The sequence below is a fragment of the Mesoplodon densirostris genome, chromosome 7, assembly GCF_025265405.1.
Source record: "Mesoplodon densirostris isolate mMesDen1 chromosome 7, mMesDen1 primary haplotype, whole genome shotgun sequence".
Lineage (NCBI taxonomy): Eukaryota > Metazoa > Chordata > Mammalia > Artiodactyla > Ziphiidae > Mesoplodon > Mesoplodon densirostris.
This window is the reverse complement of record NC_082667.1, coordinates 70,712,597-70,734,205: the sequence shown is the minus strand read 5'-3', so window position 1 is coordinate 70,734,205 and position 21,609 is coordinate 70,712,597. Positions and strand designations below refer to the sequence as shown.

Genomic DNA, 21,609 nt, shown 5'->3' with positions numbered 1-21,609 from the left:
CCACAAACTCTGATCCTGGGGCAAGGGGCTTCTCTCCAAACCCCCTCCCTGGCCACTGAATGGAACACGGTCTTCTGGCTTCTTATGCCCACAGTGTCCCTAAGACAAAGTCATAGCTATTAATGTCCTGAGTATATATGGCATGGCCTATGGGGACATAAACAGGGAGCACCAAAATGACAACTTCAGGAAGTGCCACAAGATTAAGAAATTTTACTAATTCCTCCAGGTCAAGGTTCCTATAAAGAAGCCATTTTCCAAATCCCAGCTTCGTACCTAGAGTCTGACGAAACATAGTTTCTCATATACGACCAGGTGAGCACCATGGGGGCAAGGATTTTTTTCCACTTCCTGAATGGGTATATCCAAAGTATTCAGAATAGTGCTTAGCTCAAATATTTGGGAATGAATATCAAATGAATGAATGTGAATGTATTCATGTTAGAAGCCTTATAAATGTATAAAAAACAAAGTTCCCTTTATTTATTTATTTATTTATTTTCAGTGAAAACTGCTGGTGTTTTTATTTTGCATTTTACTTCATTTTACAGTTGACCCTTGAACAGCACAGTGTTAGGGCACTGACCCTCAAAGTTCCCTTTAAATGTATACCTTATAAGTCTTATCTAGAAAAAGATAAGATGCAATGAAATTGGGGCTGCCTACAAAATCCAGAATGTGTTTCCTAAGTTCTGGCCAGGCTCAGTGTCACAAAAGTTGCCTGAGAGTTGTGGGCAGTTACAGCTTAGAGACCAGGTCCCAAAGCCATGTTCCCTCCTCAACGTTCTCTCCAGCTCAGCCCCAGCCCCTGAGGGAGAAACAAAACTAGCTGAAAGGGCAATACTGATGCCACTGGATTGACAAATAACAGCTTGGACTGCCCTGGCCTGCCTCCCAGTGTAAGGGTGACCAGTGGTCCGAGTTTCTGACCTTCCAGTATGGCCCATTCATCCAGCTCCCCACCACCAACACTCACACACAGTTTAGGGCAGGACAGAGACAAAATCACCAGGCTTCAGGACAAAGCATGTCAGAGTCTCGAGCATGCTTGTGGGAGGACTTCCTTTCAAAGCACAATGAGGCTTGCCCTGTCCAGACCAAGGAGTCCTACTGTCTTCCAGTGATCCCTGGCTGAATCACCCCCACTGCTGGTCCCTCAAATCCTGACCCACTTTGGTAAATAGCTTCTCATCAAACTCTCTTCATTTAAACCCTATGAGACGGCCACTGTTTCCTGAAAGAGCAGATACACATAGCACAGAGCTCATTCTGTGCCTGACACTCTTCTAACATGCTTTATATTAATCCCTGCATCATCCCTGTGAGTAACAATATTACTATTGTTCCCATTTTGCAGATGGAAGAATGGAGGTCACAAAACTAGTACATAACAGAGCCAGGATTCAAGCCGAGGCAATCGTTTCCAGTTTTCACAGTCTCAACCACTATGCCCTCCTTCCTCTGCTGCATTACTTTACTGCAGATGTCACGCTTTTGTCATGTTATCACTTTTGTCCATTTGGGGTCTCCTTCTAGACTGTGTGAGATGCTCTAGAACAAAGGGAAAGACTTAACTTATCTCTGTGTTCTCACTGTCCAGCACAACGCCAAGAACCTAGTAGGTCTCAATAACTTTACTGAATGAGCCAGTCAATAGCACTTGGTAAACCATAAAATCCTCCACAGATGCCAGATACTCCAATCCCAAATCCACTGGCCTATGGAGACCCACTCCCACTGACCACTTGAACTACAGGCTCTGGGTGTTGAAGGAACAGGCCACAAAAGACACCCCTTCAGCCTCTCAGCCTCAGCCAGCTCAACAAAGTTTCTCATTATTAGCTCAATCACATAAAATTAACACAAAATGATGCCTTTCGATTAGTAATAGAGCAATGGGGGATGGGGGATGTGTACGTGTGTTAAAACAGCGGGGCAACCAGGGAGAAGGGGCTTAACAGGCGCAGAGGCAGCTGCCTAGGCTCCCAGCACACTCCTCCTCATTAGCATCTCTTGGTTTCCAACTGGTTGCTAATTGCTCTCCTATTTCTCAGTCACAGGAAGCCCTCACCACTTTGTTCCCAGCTGCAAGGCAGCCAGCTGACCTGCCCTCCAGTGGAGACCTCTTAGATCGGCTTCCGGGCCACCTCACCCGAACCTTGGTGACACTCTCCGCATGAGGTAGGAGTCGGGGAGCAAGAGGAAAAAGATGCTCTCAGGTGAGGCATCAAGGGATGCAGCTGCCCTGACCTGATCCCCCACCCTTCGGCTTTCCACTGTGGCCAAACCCAATATGATGAGAATGATTTAAAGTTGGAGTGCATCCTTTGTAGGAATAGATTTTTACTTCTGGATCATAATGAAATCTGTCTTCCCTTCACCACCCTAACTGAAATAGCCAACTGCCACCCTCCTACCTTGGGTTTACCTTATCTTCTTCCCTGCTTTACTTTCTGCATCTGATGTTCTCTTCTTTTGTTCCATGTCTGACTCCCACTAGATTGAAGGCCCGTGGAAGCAAGAAAACACTTACATGTTGGCCCACTTGCCCACATAAGCACACATTCATGTGCTCCTGCAAGTGTGGAGACCCACATGCACAAATACATAGGCCTTCACACAAACACAAAGGCACAAGGTCCCACAGAGCCACATAACCTGTACAGCATGCACACCACTGAAAAGACGTACCGTTCTCCTGAATGATGTCAGAGGCACACTGCTCTAGGACAGACATGTTTGCCAAGATGGTCACAATCTGGAAAAGAGGATTGAGAAGCTAAGAAAATGGGAACACCTGTGCTGACAGGTGAGCCAGGAGCTACAAAGCTTCCCCTTAGCCCGTGACTCCTTATGGTCCACCTGGCCCATCCTTCCGTGGTACTTTCTTCCATCCTCATGGGCTTCTGCCACTTAGATGTGTTTCCCCAGTGACTGATGCCCATTCTTCAGCATGTGGCTCTGGGATGGCCCCCAGGGTCCACAGGACACTGCAGGTGAGAACAGGGTCACCTGAGTGAAGATGGAGCCTCTATCATCTTTCTGCAGGGTCCCTTGGCCCCAGGCCCTGAAATGCATACAGAACTGGCAGATTTCTGGCTAACCCCTGCCCTGGATTGGGTTCCCTCCAATCCCAGCTTCTTGCCCTGATACTGAACCCCACCTACTTTCAACCCGAAATGAATGGAGACTAAGGTTAAGATAGAGATCATGACTAGGAAACTGAAGGCAGCATTACACCGTAAGCTTCAGGTATTGTATGGAATCTGATGAGAGTTCATGCTCAGCTACACTTTATAAGCCTGTGGGCTGCAAGCCTTGTTTGTCAGGCATGGCTGAAGGGCTCTGCCTGTAGGAAAGGGATGCTGACTTCAGGTAAACCACAGACCCTTGGTTACAACCTCGTGGGCTGAGCAGCCAACAGCCCACCCCCACCCCGCCCCTGGCACAGTCAAGTTTGCACAAAGAACTCACAGCACAAAACTGGATTAAGGATGGGCCAGCAAGGGACCTCCTACAGACCCCAAACTGTAGAGGGTGCCAACCACCACTGGAATATGTTGGAAACGTGGCACCTGTTAACTCAGATGCCACCCATGGCACTGCTCCTGACATTAAATTTAGCAAAATGAAAATCCACCCACTTCCATGGAAGTGGACAACACTCTCAAGTGGTAATTAAAATCAATAATAAAATAAAATAACACTTTTTCCTTGGTGCAGGCCTATCTCTCTTGAAAGATTTCTTCAAGGCCTGTCACATGGTATAACTGGAGGCTGTGCCAGTTAACAGTCTCCTGACACAGTTCAGGCAGCTTAGTTCTGAAACTGAATAATGCGTAGTAATGTGACGGATGTTGACCAACAAAGCCTATTACCTAGATTTTAATTGGTTCAACATTGGCATATTACTCTGGATAATAAATGCATGTAACAAATTTCTATAAGAAGGGGAAAGTTTGCCACATTTATAGAATATCTATCTCCTCCGTTCCCCACTAAACACATGCTAGAAAGGGATACACCTCCTTAGGCTGCTGTGGCATCCATATGTATCAGCCCTTCCGGCTCGGACCTGGTAAGGGGCCTGGGTGGGTAAGTATGATGGGCTGGGTGGCCAGGCGAGGGACAGGACTTACACCAAAAGCTTCATCCTGAAGGCCACTCTGCACCACCAGATATTTTATGAGGGGAGTGACAAACTCCTATTTGCATTTTAGAAAGGTAATAGGACTGAAGGAGGGTTAGTCCTTGGAAGCTCTTTTTTCCTACCCTTTTAGGATTGTGAGTGTTTGTGGACTGAGTGAAAGGAGTTAGAAGAAAAATACAGGTAGAAGATGCAGTCAAAAAATAGAAGCTTCCCAAGGGATTTCCCTGGTGGCCCACTGGTTAAGAATCCACCTGCCAACGCAGGCGACACAGGCGACACGTGTTCGAGCCCTGGTCCAGGAAGATCCCACGTGCCACGGAGCAACTAAGCCCATGAGCCACAACTACTGAGCCCGTGTGCCACAGCTATTGAAGCCTGCACGCCTATAGAGCCCGTGCTCCGCAACGAGAGGCTACCGCATTGAGAAGCCCAAGCATCGCAACGAAGAGTAGCCCCTGCTTGACACAACTAGAGAAAGCCTGCACACAGCAGCAAAGACCCAACGCAGCCAAAAATAAATAAATAAATAAATTTATTTATTTTTAAAAAAGAAAAAGCATCAAATATTCAATGGCATTTTGTTTAAAAAATAGAAGGTTCCCAATAGGCATAAAGTGTGCAGTCTTATGAGGAAGGAGACACAAGGCCAAGCCTGTACCAAACTGCAGTTCACTTGGCCTTCTCTGGGCTGTGAGCAGTAGCAGGGGACACAGGCTCTGTTCTCACCACTAAGGGACAGCTCCACTCCAACCATCACCAGCCTGGCCACTGAATAAAGATGGTTGCTTGACATACAGAACCAAAAGAGAAGGAAGTAAGGGAGGGAGGGAGGGAGGGAGGAAGGAAAGAAGGAAAAGAAAGGCGACATAAAAAAGGAAAAGGAGGGCTTCCCTGGTGGCGCAGTGGTTGAGAGTCCACCTGCCGATGCAGGGGACACGGGTTTGTGCCCTGGTCCGGGAAGATCCCACATGCCGCGGAGCGGCTGGGCCCGTGAGCCATGGCCGCTGAGCCTGTACGTCCGGAGCCTGTGCTCCGCAATGGGAGAGACCACAACAGTGAGAGGCCTGCGTACCGCAAAAAAAGGAAAAAAAAAAAAAAAAAAAAAGAGGAAAAGGAAACCTTTGTCTGCAGCATCAGGTTCATTACACTGCAATTATTAGCTGTGTCACAGGCACAGGTAGGTCTTTGTGTCAGACTAATTTAGATCCTGTTAATGAAAATTACTTCCTCTTTACAGAACCTGTACCCCATGTGGTTTTCTGAGGTGCAGATGAAGTATTCAATTAAGCACAATTTGAATAAATGCCAATTATGCCCTGCTTTGAGTTCCCCCTTTGAAACATCCTTGTATGTGCCCTGGTATAGACAGGAAGGCAGATCAACAATGTTTCTCTTCACAGTCAAGCCCAGGGATGGGATTTTAGGGACAACTGGTTTACCTTGTTGGCTACAAGATAGCAGTGCTGTCAGTGGAGAGAGTACAGGAGCCAGACAAACAGTTTTCCCCTGGCTCGGGCTAAGTCATTCCTGTCTGATGGTTTTTAATTAAGTCCTATTCCTCCTGAGTGAGAGGCTACTGATCCCTCCGTAGTTATTTGGGGAATCATAGGGTATCAGCCTCAAGAGAGGTTCTAGGTAAGAGGCAGTGTAGCATAGTGGCTAAGTGCATGGACCAACCTATTCCAAATCTTGGCTCTGTCATTATTTTCCATCTGACCTTGACCATGTTACTTAACCTTTCTGTGCCTTGGTTAATGAGGTATATTCATTTTCTATTGCTGCTAAAATAAATTACCACAAACTTAGTGGCTTAAAACAATACAATTTTATCTTGCAATTCTGGGGGTCAGAAGTCCTAATTGGGTCTTATGGAGCTAAAATCAAGGTGTTGACGGAGCTGCATTCCTTCTGGTGGGTTTAGGGGAGAAGCTATGTCCTTACCTTTCCCAATTTCTAGAAGCTACTCACACTGCTTGGCTCCTGGCACCCCATTGCTCTGACCTCTGCTTCCTCAGTCACATCTTATTCTCTTTGACTCTGACCCTTCTGCCTTCTTCTTATAAGAATCCCTGTGGTTACACTGGGCCCACATGGATAATCCAGGATAATGTTCCTATACCAAGACCCTTAATCATATCTGAAAATATCTCTTTCACCATGTAAGGTAGCCTACTCACAGGTTTGGGGAGGGGGCATTATTTGGCCTACTACCAAAGATAAAAATAAGATAATAAGACTGTGATAGGTATTAAGGGACAATGTTTTGTCAAGCACCCAGATCATTTGTTAAATAAAATGAATACTATTTGGCCCCAGGGAACAGAGTCTGAAAGGACCCAGGCCTTGAAAGATTGTGTCAAGTACCATCCAGTACAATACCCAGTGTTGCCAAGATGTCAGGCTGATGTGAGATCCCTCCCAAAGGGAGGCAAGGTACCAGAACAGGAGAAGCCTTTCCCAGTAGAGAACCCAACAAACTTTGTGCTCATTACTTTCTGTGACATTTTAAAATCGTTTTTCCTCTGGCCTCCCAAAGACCTTAGGAACATTGAGGCAAATAGCAAATTGAGGGCTTCCCTGGTGGCTCAGTGGTTGAGAGTCCGCCTGCCGATGCAGGGGACCTGGGTTCATGCCCCGGTCCGGGAGGATCCCCCATGCCGCGGAGCGGCTGGGTCCGTGAGCCATGGCCGCTGGGCCCGCGCATCCAGAGCCTGTGCTCTGCAACGGGAGAGGCTGCAACAGTGAGAGGCCCACATACCGCAAAAAAAAAAAAAAAAAAAAAAAGGAATAGCAAATTGAACCAGAGTAACAGGGGCAATCCCATGTCACTGACTCAAGAAGAAATGCCCCCATGTGGTAAGAGGGAGGATGGCAAAGCCTTTGACAATAGCAGACATGTGGAGGAAAAGGTTTACTCTGTGCTTGTTCCGGGAACACCTGTCCACAAACCAATCTCAGGCTCATCTCACATCCTTAACAATGGCTCAGCAGTCAGCCCTGATCACACCTGGACTCTACCTCTGTGCCTTTCCTTTGCTCTGTCATGAACTAACACTGAGGAGCATACCACTTAAAAGACAAGTGAGGAATACCCAGGATACCCAAAGAGAGACAGGTGCTCTGATCTGATAGAGCTTATAATGCAGAAAATCTGACATACATTTAATGAAAAGTTATGATTGCTTTTATGCTGTGCAGTAATTAGGACAAAAAGGCCAAGAGTTCATAGAACTGAAATTAGAATTACTCTTTAACTACTGATGGAATATTGAGATTTCTACTGTCACTGTGTTAACTCTCTAAAGCTCTGGCAACCATGCCAACCTCAGCCCTGAGACCAGCCAGCAGAGGAAGTCCCACTGCTTCTCTGTCCTGCCCTCTTCCCTCCACACCACTTCCTCCATCAAAGAGCAGAAAGAATCAAGACAAGAACAGTGGTCTGAAGGATGAAGGGCTCGGAGAGAGGGAGGGTGTGGTCTATTTGAACACATTTTCTCCCTCAAGGCCAGCGAGGCAAGGGGGTCCAGGAGAAGGCCCAGCCCGCTCCCTCCCTCTGATAGGTGTGATCAGGGCCCCAGGAGATGGGAGGGCTGGACAAGCATGGAAACCAGGAGGGCACCTGCCTAGGCCCCGAGACAGACACTGCTCCCACCCTCTGGTCCCTGGTCTTCTCACAGACAGGCCTGGCTTTCCCTCCTCACTACCAAAGGCGCGGGACTGGAGGGCTGAGCTCTGGGTTTAGGAGAGAGAGCCACAAAGGCCATAAAAATGCCTTAGATGTAGGTCCCAAACTGTTGGTAAACTAAACCAAAACACTCTCCCTGGGGATTGCATCGAGTTTGAGGTGTCAGTCTCACAGTATTAGAGAGCATGGAAACACCAGACCATGCTCTCTTGGCTTAGTTTTCCCTTGGGTTTATAGGGAGAGGTTCCTGGAGCAAATCAGGACTGGGTGCTGTGATCCTGGGTTCTTCCAAGCCTCTCTGGATCGGTAGATATGCATATATAGTCATATGCAAACAAACTCCACTGCTGTAAGTGGCTTATAGTCTCTCTCTCTCTCTCTCTCTCTCTCACACACACACACACACGCACACACACACGCATGCACACATACACAGTACAACTTGCAGAAACTGACACACAGATTGAAACAATACACACCACGCATTGACTCATGCCACATTACACTCACCACCACATTAACCACATTTCCTGACCCTACCTTCCTGCCCCAATCAGATTCCTGACAGTCTCTGTCTGGACCCATCCCAATCTCTGGTTCTATCAGAGACCCCTGGCCTGCTCATTACTGAGTATCTCTTTGGTTCTAACTACTTTATGAGCATTATGCCATCTAATCATCATAATGACACAAGGAGGGAGAAAATATTAGTATCCCTATTTCACAGATGAGGGAATTGTGGCTCAGAGAGCTTAAGCAATTTGTCTAAGGTCACACAGCTAGGAAATGGAGTCAGGATTTAAACTTAGGTCTGCCTGAACCCAAAGCCTGTACTGTTTCTACCATGGCATATATGTATGTGATAGGGCTGTATAAACTATAGAGGGCTTTTGCAATGTAAGTCAAAATTGCAATCCCTGGTAACTGACATTTCTGATAAATGGACTCCTGATAATGGTATTCACAGAGAGGGCTCAGAAATGCTACAAAATCTGGACATTCTAAAATGCCAAGCAGACAATGTGTCTTCATGGGAAGTGAATATACCAGCACCGTTCACCTCTGTGAAAGCAATTAATTTCTAAAGGCCATAAAGTCATGTTCAGTGAAAGTCTCTGCTGTGGCTTAGACAGGATAACCGCATCCCTTTCACCCTAGGTTGTCACAGCTCGACAGACAGGGCAGAGGTGAGCCAGTCCTTTCCCCCCACCCTATTATCACGCCTGTAGCTGGATGTCCTGGGCAGCATGACCCCTAGAAAATACCTCCTGGGGATGAAAACACAGGCCACAGAGGGCTTGTTAGGCAGGAAGTGCCTCTGGATGCCTGACCACATCCAGCTCCCCTAGATTAGCAGAGGGGCGTGGAAGAGCTGCTTAATTTGTTGGACAAATTAATTAGACTCAGTTTGCTGGGTTGATGGAGGGGTTCTCACTGAGATGTTCAAAGGGAGGCGGACAAATATAGATCCAAGACCCAGTGGCTCTGCACAGCACTGGCGTCACTGGCAGACGCATTACCGGAAGCCTCACGGGCATTTAATCTCCTAAGTGTTTCAGGAGGCGGTAAGCACTTCAGAGTCTAATTCATCTTCTTTGTCTTCATTACTGGGAGCCCTCTGATCACCTTAATCCTCCCTCTGCCAAAGGAAAGAGCCATTTGTTTCTTTAATGGGTCTTCTCTCACTAGCTAAGTGGTTGCTCTGAGTCAGGGCTGAAGGTGAGGCCATCCTGAGGACAGAGAAGAAGAGCCTGGCTCAGCCTGGGGCGGTGGGAAGTGGGGGTGGGGTGGCGGGGGAGATGGGGGGATGATGGAGACAGGGCGGTGGGAGAGTGTGGCAGGAAAACGCCTGACTCCAGATTCAGAAGGAACTGCCATCTGCCTAGAGCTTGACTACATTCTCCATCTCCCCCCACCCTGAGCCCCTCCTTCCTAGGAATCAGTGAGGTTCCAAGAGGGGGCCAGTCACTCCTCAGGATGAAAAAGGGTCTGTACACATAGAGGCACGGGATGTCTAAGCTGGAAGAGACCATCCCACTTTACAGATAAGGACACTCCCCTCTGAAGGTTCCCCATTCAGGGCTGAGTACCACACATTCAAAGGCCAATAATAATAACAGACAGTGGCTTCCATTTATTTCCTAGTTTCTGTGTGCCAGGAACTGTACCAAAAGTTTGTATTAGTTTATTCAATTCTTATTTTATCTCTGTGAAGTATGTATTATTCAACCCCATTCACAGATGAGAAAAGTGAGGCTTGGAGTGAATTACCCAGAGTTACATGATTATGTAGCAGAGAAGCTTTAACCGCATGTCATCTGATCCCCTAACCCCTGTTCTTACTGCCTCACTACTGGATTTTGTATGAAATGACTAGAGTTGGCTACAGGAGAGGTACTTGAAAGGAAAGGGACCTAAAATCGTGGCAGGTAGGTGAGAGACCCAGCAACTGGAGGCGTCTAGCTGAAAAAGAGAAGAGGAGGAACAAGGCCGATCATGCAGAGTGAGCCCTCCAGTCCCACGCCCCACAGCCAAGGACAGTGACTGCAAAGGGCCAGCCCCCCTCAGGAGCCAAGCAGCCAACAGCCAGCCCAGTGAGTCACCACTCCTGATCTGTTCTGTACTGCCATACCTTGTCCTTATGGGGCTTGTCCAACTAAGAAGTGAGAGATTGAACAGGAAAGGAAGTCTGGAACTCCATCATGCAAGGCTTGGAAGCCCAAACTGAAGGTTTTGGATAATTCACTATCTGTGCTATTCCTTGCAACACCAAGTTTGAAAAATAATGATAGTCATCACTTACAGAGGACTTAGTAGGGACAAAGCATTCTATCAGGTCCTTTACATGTATTATCTCACTTGCCCTCACAAAGACCCTGCAAGGTAGATGATAAAACCAACACCCAGGAGGCTGTGACTTCCCAAAGTCACCCAATTAATAAATGGCCCCAGACAAGATTGACATTCAGTCTCTCTGACTCCATAGCTCCACTACCTCCTCTTCATTTTCAGAGATGGCAGCAGATACGAGTCAAAGACCAAGGTCTATGTCAGGCCAGGATTCAGCGCTGGCTAGCTGAATGTCAACCATATGATTTGGGGGATACTCTCTTGAGCCTCAATACTCTTTTTTTTTTTTTTGCAGTACGCGGGCCTCTCACTGTTGTGGCCTCTCCTGTTGCGAAGCACAGGCTCCGGATGCGCAGGCTCAGTGGCCATGGCTCACGGGCCCAGCCGCTCCGCGGCATGTGGGATCTTCCTGAGCCGGGCCACGAACCCGTGTCTCCTGCATCGGCAGGCAGACTCTCAACCACTACGCCACCAGGGAAGCCCACCTCAATACTCTTATCTGTAAAATGCAGCAGATATTATCAGCCTCACAATATTAGTAGAATCTTCATATGCAAATGCTTATATACTAGAAATTCTCTCTGAATGGGAGTTTCTATGGTTGGCTGCCTTTCCACAGGTGATTCTAAAGACAAGGAAGAACTGATGAAGTGCCATCCTACTTCTTCCCTTTCACATCCTAAACAAGCATTTATAGAACTTCGCCAAGGGTGCCAGCTCTGGGCTAGAGACCTGAAGAAATCCTGGGGAAGTATAGAACACAGACCACGACCTCAGGGGGATAAACATGAAATAACTGAAAAGGAATAAATATCATTGGAAAAGTCAACACTGCATTGTGAGGTGTGGCCTCCAAGAAAAGGATGATCCCGGGGAGCTGGGGCCATCTGGGAAGGCTTTCCCGGAGTTGCTGGGGTAGGAGCTGGCACGTGAAGCTGTGGCAGCTTTGACTGGATGATGAGGCTGGAAGAAAGAGGTGGGGCTGGGGAGCTGGGTTGCAGACAGGGATGAGCTGAGCTGGAGTCTGGAGGATCATCTAACACAGTGTTCAGGCACCTGGTTGAATTTACGGAGAACTAAAACCCACCAATCCACTGCCCCCACCTCTGGAAGAGAAATGGGAGGCTGAGTACAGCAGAGGTGGGACAGGATGGAATTCCATAACCTCAGAACTCAAAGGCCATTGAAAACCCCCTCATTCAATGTTTTCAAACACATTTAGTAGTAAAATCCTTTTTCCCCAAACAAGACTTTACATGGAGCTCAAATATACAGAAAAAAACAAACAAACTGTGACTGATATAGGGGTTGAGGCCCAGAAGCAAGGCTCTGCTCCAAGACCCTGTTTCACAGAGGCAGAGAAAGGAAGAAACTCACTGCAGGTATAATGTCAGACAGGCAGGTGCCCACACGGCTGGATACAGACCTTTGGAGGAGGTCCAGGGATCTTCCCATGGCACCTCTCTGCCTCTTAGGATGGACAGGTCTGGATGGAGATGGAGGAAGTCTCTCTAGTGGTTGGGATGGGAGAGGAGGCTGGGAATGGGCTTGTGGAGACGCTCCAAGGGCAACAAGGCATGTTGAAAACATATTCCTTTACCTTCCCCCAGATTGCTACTAACAGGACCGACAGTGAGCTGCAGCCATGCTGCCCCCCCAGAACCTAAGCCCTGGCCTCCTGCCCTCTGACTTCACGCTTACAGGTTCTGGGCCTGGTCCCCACTGAGCTGCTCACCTGGTCCCGGGTGTAAGGCGTGTCTACTCTCTGCTTGTCGCTGCAGGCCTCCAGGAGGACGCGGATGGCCTTCAGTTGCAGGAGCATCTCACAGGCCATCGTGTCAAAGAAGGTGATGTTGGCAAGGGCCGCAGAGGCCAGCAGGAAGACTTCCCCAGACGAGGCCTCTTGGCACAGCTCTGGATGGTGAAGAGGAAGAAAACAGCTTCACTGCCGAGCGCTTTTGTATCAGTTACCTCATTTGGTTTCCACAATAGCTCTGGGAGAAAATGTGGGCAGGTGTTATAATTCCCATTTTACAGATGAAGAAAGTAGTTACTGGAGAGGGAAAGGTATCTTCCTACATAAGTAGCAGGGCTGGCATTTGAAACCTTATGTGTGCATCCTAATCACTCCATCCAACAGGTATTTACTGAGTGAACACTATGTACCCGGCACCCTGGTGTTTTGGGATGGGCTGGCGAACAAAACAGGTCAGGTCTTTGCTCCTGTTAAGCTTACATCCTACTAGTAAGCAAGACAAAATGCATTTTTAAAAAGCTAATATAAATAACTGCTAACTAATAAATGTGACGGAGGAAATAAACAAGTGCTAAGACGGAGAATAACTAGAGGCCCATTGGGTGCATAAGGAAGGTCTCCCTAAGCAAGTGACTTTACTGCTGAGACCTGAGGGGAAAAGAATGAAGCAGTCATGAGAATACTGTGGGGAAGAGCATGTTCCAAGCCAAAGGAACAGAATGTACAAAGGCCCTGAGGCAGGAAAGAGCTCCTAGTCCATGTGTGTGTCTCCAGTAGCGTACACTAGACCTGCTGAATTTGCCTTGAAGAAGGGGCTGAAGTTAAAACATAAAAACACTACCTCTCGGGGCTTCCCTGGTGGCGCAGTGGTTGAGAGTCCGCCTGCCGATGCAGGGGACACGGGTTTGTGCCCCGGTCCGGGAAGGTCCCACATGCCGCGGAGCGGCTGGGCCCGTGAGCCATGGTCGTTGAGCCTGCGCGCCTGGAGCCTGTGCTCCACAACAGCAGAGGCCACAACAGTGAGAGACCCACATACCACAAAACAAAACAAAACAAACAAGCAAACAAAAAAACACTACCTCTCCAGCTGCCATCAGCAAAGTTTCAGGATTTCCTTTTGGTCCCAGAATAAGGGTCACCTGGCTGCAGGAAAGTCCTACACCAAGCCCCTGAATGTCAGGCTCTTTCTCTCTGATCCTAGTGGCCGTTACCCAATCCTAACCATATACCCCCACTTACCATCTGTAATTGTACTGAGGGTCTTTAAGGAGGAGAGGACCATCCCCAAACCCTGCATCCCTTCCCCACCTAACACATTCCCCCATGGGCTCCACATGACCTAGAATGGACTCCTGCCTTGGAGAAGGCATAAAAGGATCCATGGTGCTGCCCACCCAACCCAATGGACCTGACTTCTGACCCTCAGCTCCAACTTGACCGCTAATCAAGGTGCTTCCTGGGTCCAGGCCCCTCCTAATGACAGCACCTCTATGAAAATACAGGGAGAGAAGTCATACTTCAAGAAAACAGCCACAAGAGAGAAAGAAAGCTTTAGGGGCAGAGTTGAACTGTGTTCTATCCTGATCTCTAGTTCTTGCTTCCAAAGAGTCTACTTCTAGGTTCTGGCATTAAACCTGACACCTCTTGGCACCTTCCAGGGCATGCAGTTTCTGGTCCCTGCCTTTAAAGGGACAGAAAATAGCATTCGTTGAACCGCTGCAGTGTATCTTACACAGTGCCATTAATTTCTGAGCACCCTTAGCGCAGAAAGTGGTCGCCTTCATTTAGATGTAGAAGCTGAGACTCAAGAGAAGCTGGTAGTAGCAGAAGCAGCTACCTCCGATTGAGTGTTAATTCTGTGCCAGGCACTGCTGTACATTCTTTACCTCACTAACTCATTCCATCCTCACAACAACCCAATTTTTTATCACAATTTTATAGATGTAGGAACAGAAGATTCAAATGTTAAATGATTTTCCCAAAACTGTGGACCTGAGGAACGATGGTAATTTGGGAGGGAGGGGGCTGGAATCCAACTGCTTGACCCCAAAGTCCCCACTCTTTCTACATTCCAGGCTGCCTCTTGTCTTTAGGCCTCTTTGCCTCATTCCCAGTGATGCTCCTGCAGATCTAGTTTCATTTCTATCAGGAGGGCAGTGCCTGCTTCTGGCAATGCTGCTCCCCAGCCCAGGTATGACTATTAAAATACTTAGCATCTTGATCTAGCCCTGGGCTGGGGCAGCACATTAGCCAAGGAATTAAGAACTCTGATTTCCCCTTTCCAATGACTGCTTTATCCTCTGATTTGGGGGGAACCATGAGGGTCAGCCCTTCCACGCCATCTCCCTACGTCCAGGGTTTGGGGTAAGACCATACAACTCACAGCCCACTTTGTTGCAAGATTTCTTCTAGGTCCGAACACCCACCCTCATTCTTATGAGTCACCGTTGCTGCCAACACAGCAATTATTAACACAACCATCTAAGTGCCTTTTAATTTTAATGCACATTTATTTGAACTACAGGCTGAATCACCTGGGATGTGTTAGGAAGATTAAATTGAGGATTCCAGTGACTCATTTATAAATGTTTCCAGGGAATGGCAAGAAATTGGAGGACTATTTCCCACCAAAGAACAGAGCTCTGGCTACCTGCCCAGAAGATAAATCCCATCTGCTCAGAGCAGACTCCACCATGCATCTTCATCAGGGTGAAATAAATAGGGAGACTCCTCTTCTCTGGGGAGAAATCCAGCCCGGGCAAAGTAGAAATGGACATATGGCAATAATGAAAGGTTATTTGGAATATATATGTTTTGATTTAGTATTTGCTATCATTTATAAACTGGGAGGTTTTCCATAAAACTTAGGACTTCTGTCTTTTTTTTTAATTGGCCTTTCCTACATGGCAACAATGAACTGGAATTTATCAGTGATTGCCCCTCTTTAGTCACTGCACGTGCTTTTAAATTCAATACAGGACTCAAATCTCCTTATTTTCTTCTTCCATCTGGCCTCTTCACCTCATTTATGTTTCCTGCCTGGCTCTGGCACATGACTGAGTACAACACCACTGGCGTAAGTGAATCCTAACACTGTTATGTGGCCTTGAGAAAGTTCCTCAACCCTTCTGGGCCTAGGTTTCTTCTCTTATAGGGTGGGCATTAAACTTGATGGCCTCTTGCATTCCTTCCAGCCAAGACTTTGAACAATTGGCTCCTGTGTTTTCTCAAATTTGAATCAATGTAGATGTTGACAAGTTGATTTCTCCCAGCCTGGCCTGTGGATGCCACGACCACAGTAACTAGAATCAGCCATTAAATCAACTTAACTGATGCTTTCTGCGTGCAAAGTGCTTGCAGATCTGAAAATTCTAGAGCTAGAAGGAACCTTGAGAGAAACAGGTCCTGACCCCTTGTTTCATATAGTAGGAAAATTGTAAAGTGAGCTCTGCAATGTGACATGGCAAAATCTCGCACAGCCTGCACGGGGCTGCCAGTCAAGGGCTTTTTGTTGGATGGATTTATCAAAGACAAAAATCCAAGTCCAGGTGTTCTGACTCCAAGTCCACTGTTCTGTGCCGCTCCTAAATTTGTGCTATTCCAGAAATTCCCAACCCTGCTTTGGTAACTCCAAGCACCAACCCTAAATTTTCTGATGAGATCAATTTTCATTCAGTTTCAATGAGATAAAGCTAGAGAGACAGTGACAGAGAAAGGGATGGAAGTAGAAACCAAGAGCACTACCAGAACTTATCAAAGAAAGGATGTGGTTTGCAAAACAAGTTTCCTGAGGATTGTCATCCAGGTGAGTCCTCCTAGCTCCTGCAGGTTTGCAGGAAGATTACATTCTAGATATAGGGCTCTGATTCTCCTGCCAGGAGCACACACATCTGAATAGGGGACCCTAAAAGAGTCAAAGTTCTCAGGGCCCCAGGAAGTGAGGCCAGTGGTGGGACTGCAAGCAGCAAGTGGTGGGGAACAGCTGCCATCTGAGAAGCCACTTGCCCCCAGTCATTGCTGCCACTTTCTCTGGGTACCGGGTACCATAGACTGAGATTTCAGGAACAAAGCCCATCAGAATCTCTCTGGATAAGGATCTGAACCTCAACATTTGAGGCCCCACTCTTCCCTGGGGCTTGTCCTGTTCTCCTATTTCAAAGGCCAATTAATCCCAACCTGAACTCAATCCAAGGAGCTTCTTGGAGGGCTGCAAACATTTTAATAGAAGACTTGACAACAGAGCTCTTTAAGGCCTGACTCTGATACTTCAACGGTGGGATTTCAGCTAGTGTGATCTTTGTGCAGGAGATATGTAGGTGCAGTGAGTGGGGGTGGACAGGGAGACCTTCCTGTCCTTCCTAAAGACAATTGTGACAAGGCCCTCCTCACCCAACAGTCCCCTCCAGCCCCGGATGACTCACTAACGAGAGCTGTCACGATCTCCTCCATGCTCTCCAGGAAGCTGCTGAGGTGCTGGGTGAAGGGCAGGTGTGGGGAGGTGACTTGGGCGACCACAGCCGCAGCCTCAGCCCGCGTGGCTTCTGAGTGGCTGTCGTCCGTCAGGATGTCGGCCAAGCACAGAACGCCATCCACCTGCAGATGGAGAGAGGGCACAGCCCTGTGCATCCTGGGAGAGCACACGCTCAAGATAATAATGAGACAGAATCCCAGTCCAGCCTGGACCCCAGTGACTCTGGGGGGTTATCCTTTGGCTCCAAAGAGATCATTGACTTCCCATGGCATCTTAGATAGCAGACATCAGCAGGCGTCCAGGGGCTAGGCCAGGGCATCCACCACGGCGAATTGTAGTAGAAAGAACAATCTCTTAGAAATCTCACATCCCTGAGTTCACATCCTAGCTCCCTCTCGCTTGGTAACTCAGCCTCTCTGAGACTGTTTCCTCATCCACCCACAAGGTGTGAGGAGTTCAAGAGATGAAGCAGGTGAGGCTGGATCCAGAAGCGATGCTTAACTATGTTGGCCCCTCCTCCCCTCCTTGGGTCAGCAGCAGGCTGAGCTCAGCATCTTTCCTCTCGCATCTTGTCCTCCACCACCTTCCCCCTCAGAGAGAGGGCTGCTCCCCTGGAGGCCTTGTTCTCTCTGCCCCACCAGAGAGAAACAGACCTGGGAAGAGTGGAACCTGAATGCCAGATAAAGGCTGCAGCTTCCAGTTCTGCCCCAGTCGGACTTGCTCTTGGCATAGTAACTTCTGCTTACTGAGCGCTTGATATAAGCCAGCTACACTGTGCATGTGTTACTACACCATTAATCCTCATAACAGTCTTCTGAGGACAATGCTGTTATATACAGCATATGTGTTATTATACCATTCATCCTTTTAATAACCTTCTGAGGTCAGTGTTATTATTATCTTCAGTTTACAGATGAAGAAACTGAGACAGAAAGGTTCATTGACTTACCCAAGATTGCAGACTTTAAAAGCAGTTGGTCTGGGATTTGAGCCACAATGATCTAGCCTCAAAGCCCATGGTTTTGAAGAGGCATCACACTGCCTTCTAAGACGTGACACCTGAGCTCAGACCCCAGCCTCCAGCAAAGGTGAGCAGGTGAGATTTGTTTAGAGAAAAGGCAGTAACGCCAAGGTTAGCTCAGCAGTGCTCCTGCAGCCCTTCGACACCCCAGGACACCCGCCTGCCTGGGGACCCTGCCACCAGGGGCCAAGGAGACCTTCCCTTGTGAGGGGTCAGAGGGGGGAGGGGCGAGGCAGGGAAAGAGCCAGGGTGAGGTGAGGTGAGGTGAGGAGGAGCCTGCGCTGCTGCCCTCCACCTGCCGAGGGCCCGGGCTCCTGTCCCTGCTCCTGTCCCTACTCCCTTACTTCCTGCCACTCAGCTTCAGCTGCTCTCCAGAGGCTGCATTTTGTTTGACTAATTACCCCCACCATGTTCTGGGTCTCCCTTAAATGCTCTTGGGAGCCTTAGGTCCATTAATTGTGAAAGCACTTGGCAATCTCAGACTCAAAAGAGACAAATGTGGAAACAGAAGCCCGGGGAACTGTCCGCAATAAAACTCACCTGGATGTGCTTAATAAAAGAGCAAACAGGAGCCAGCAGCCCCTGCAGGACTGGGCTCGTGCCAGGTGTTTGACTAACAGGCCCCACCTGGGCCCAGGGAAGGACATGGGGGCTGCTCTGGGCCTAGAAACAGGGAGCACCCCTCTTGCTGCCAACCTAAGATGCCTCTTAGGCTTGTCTGGTTTGTCCCCTTCCTCCTTCCAGCACCATCCAAGGCAGTAGCTAGGGAGCAACAGGGTCTCTAGTGGGGGAATGTCTCAGCCAATCCTATTCCCTAATCTCATCTTGGATGCAGACGGAGTTGCATGTCAGACCCAGTTGGGAACGCTGGTCAGACCCAAACCTAATCCCCAGCGTCTGCTGGGAGATGGGTCAATCTGAACACACCAGAGAGGCCAAGAGGTTGATGGTCCTGGAGGGTCTGTGCCCCCAGGCCCTGCACTCTAGGCATGCTTCCCAGCCCAGACTGCCACTCAGCAAACTCACTGAGCACCATCTTCCTGAGCACATGCTGAGTGCCAGGCTTTGCTCTGGAGCAGTGGGGCAGGGACAAGTGACCCGTCCTCAAATGACTATTGCACTATGTGACTTCTGGTGAGGATGCTCCATGGGAGGCCTCCTGGAAGCCACTCTGACTTAATGCCCACACCCCAGCTCGGGGAGCGTGGCCCTCCTTGGAGCTCATGTCCAGACACATCTACTGTCATAACAGAATTTATCACACTGGATGGCCAAGTTTCTCCAAGTGGCATCTGTGGATGACACCAAACTCACTAAGAATTTCTTCAAAACACATTCCTGGGCCGCACCCAGACCTATTCAACCAGGCTCTCTGGCGAGGCCTGGAATCTGCTTTTTAACAAGGTCTGAAGCCGACTTTATACACCAGCAATTTGGAGAAGCACCCTGGGATGTGATTCTCCACTCCCTTTTCTGTCTGGCTGTCTCTGACATCTTCCTGGAAGCTCTGCAAGCCTGGGGACCACAGCCTGTGTACCCGTGACTTCTCTAGGGCTTGCACATAGTAGGCTTTCAATAAAGGGGAAAAAATGCAAGAGAGAAAATGGGACCTAGGTGTGTCCTAAGTGAGGACACACTTTAGACAAGCGAAGGTAAAGAAATGGCATTGCAGATGGAGCGGGTATCGTAAGCGAAGCCCACTATAGGAAGGGGCAGCTTGGGAGAACAGCCGGCTTGGGAACATGGATTCCACAGATTTCCTGACCCCAGGAAAGTGACCCTGGATTGTCATGTGGGCTAACTGCCCAGGCCTCTGGCTCTGATGCCACTGACTGGCCACTTGGCCTCCTGCTAGCAAGCTGCCACCAGTCCAGATGGATCTCCGTACCCATCACCGTCTCAGCAACTCCAGCCCAGTCCAGCTTATCAAGCAGAAAGCCCTGAGGGGCCCTCCCTGTGCCTGAACCAATTCCTGTAGTGTCAGAATGTACACAGGCTCTGGAGTCACACCTACCTGGGTCTGAATCCTGCAGCCATATCTTACTAGCCAGACAATTTTTGGTACCTACTTTGAGCCTTTATATATAATGGGAATAAAAATACCAACCCCAGAGGATGCCGAAATCTGGAATTGTTAACTAAGAGAATGCATGTACAGTGCCTGCCACATGGTGGTGCCATTACTCCACCTTATCCCCACCTGGCGGTTGCAGTCACCTCTCCTAGACTTGGGGCCCTGAATCCTAGCTCGCCTCACTTTGCCTGCCCCAGCTGAGGTCTCCCAACTGGGCTTCTCTCCAGGGCTCCTTTCTGCAGGCTCCTCTGGGCCTGAGACTCCATGGAGAACCTCAGCCCTGTAGGTTGGGGCCCACAAGTTTACCCACTTGCTTGGACAACTTTGGGTCATGCAGCCCAGAACTAGAACTTCTAAAAGGTCAGTGACTCCTCTTTTAATACCTGACCAGGAACAATAAGATTACTAATTACAATTCCTGAGAAGGGAACAGAGAGAAAAAGTACCACCCATGCAACTCTAATGTTCAACAAACAGTAACTGAGCACCTTATCGTGAGAGATGCTAAACTAAGCAGACTAGTACAGAGATGAATACAGAGATGAATCAGGAATAAACTAAGAGATGATAGAGAAAGACAGACACATAGAGAAACCAAAGGTGGGGGGTGGAGGGAGAGATCATATGCTTAAAAGGATTGGGGAACTTGACTGGTACAAAACCCAGCCTGTCCATTCCTCTCTTATTTGGCCTGTCTGAATCACCTTCCCCTGCTGAGAACTCTCTCTATCTAGGCCTCTTTCTTTCCTGGGCCTCCACAATACCCATTTTTGGGCTCACCTCCTCCTAGCTAACTGCTTCTTCTTTTTTTTTGCGGTACACAGGCCTCTCACTGTTGTGTCCTCTCCCATTGCGGAGCACGGGCTCCAGACGCGCAGGCTCAGCAGCCATGGCTCACGGGCCCAGCCGCTCTGCGGCATGTGGGATCTTCCCGGACCGGGGCACGAACCCGTGTCCCCTGCATCAGCAGGCGGACTCTCAACCACTGAGCCACCAGGGAAGCCCCGCTAACTGCTTCTTAGCCACAGGTTTTGCCATCAGCCCACTTTGTACCACCTCAGTCAATAGCACCCAAACCCAAATGGCCTCAATGACTCACTGTGATGACCCCCTAGCCCTTCAGCCCTGACCTCCTTTCCCAAGATCCACATCTACATTTCCAGCCTGCTACTGGGTCTCTTGATGTTCAATTCTAAAACTAATTTTCCGGGATATTTCACAGGCATCTCAAACCCAGTTCACTTGCAGCTAAACTGCTCATCTTCCCTGCCTTCCCTCCTCGCTCCCTCTCAGTCCCAGGTGAGAAGTCACCTCCTCTGTGAACATGCACCTTCCTCCCCCAGACAGAGGGTCTCTGTTCTCCCAGCTGCCACACCACTCTGGTGTGCCCACAACTAGAGCACTTATCGTGCTGGATCATCCTCCCCAGCTTATATGCCCATCCCTGCACTAGATCTGAGCTGCTCAGAGCAGCTCCTGTACTGAATCTTCTCTGGTCTCTAGTACCCAGCTGAGGCCTGACACACAGTGGTTAACCTATGAAGTGTGGGCTGAATGATGAGGAAACAGAGGCACAGGGTGGGGAAGAGACTGTCCAGGCTA

General features: G+C 48.7%; 1 protein-coding gene across 4 annotated transcripts in view; it reads right to left on the bottom strand.

Moving 5' to 3' along the window:
* INSC (INSC spindle orientation adaptor protein) overlaps positions 1-21,609 on the bottom strand; it is a 134,247-nt gene that overhangs the window by 9,993 nt on the left and 102,645 nt on the right. For all 4 annotated transcript variants that reach the window (XM_060103879.1, XM_060103882.1, XM_060103881.1 and 1 more), the window contains exons 8-10: positions 16,863-17,034; positions 12,421-12,599; positions 2,692-2,758 (exon numbers count right to left, since the gene is read on the bottom strand). In XM_060103879.1, the coding sequence (XP_059959862.1) occupies positions 2,692-2,758; positions 12,421-12,599; positions 16,863-17,034 (418 nt within the window). The remainder of the gene's footprint in view (positions 1-2,691; positions 2,759-12,420; positions 12,600-16,862; positions 17,035-21,609) is intronic.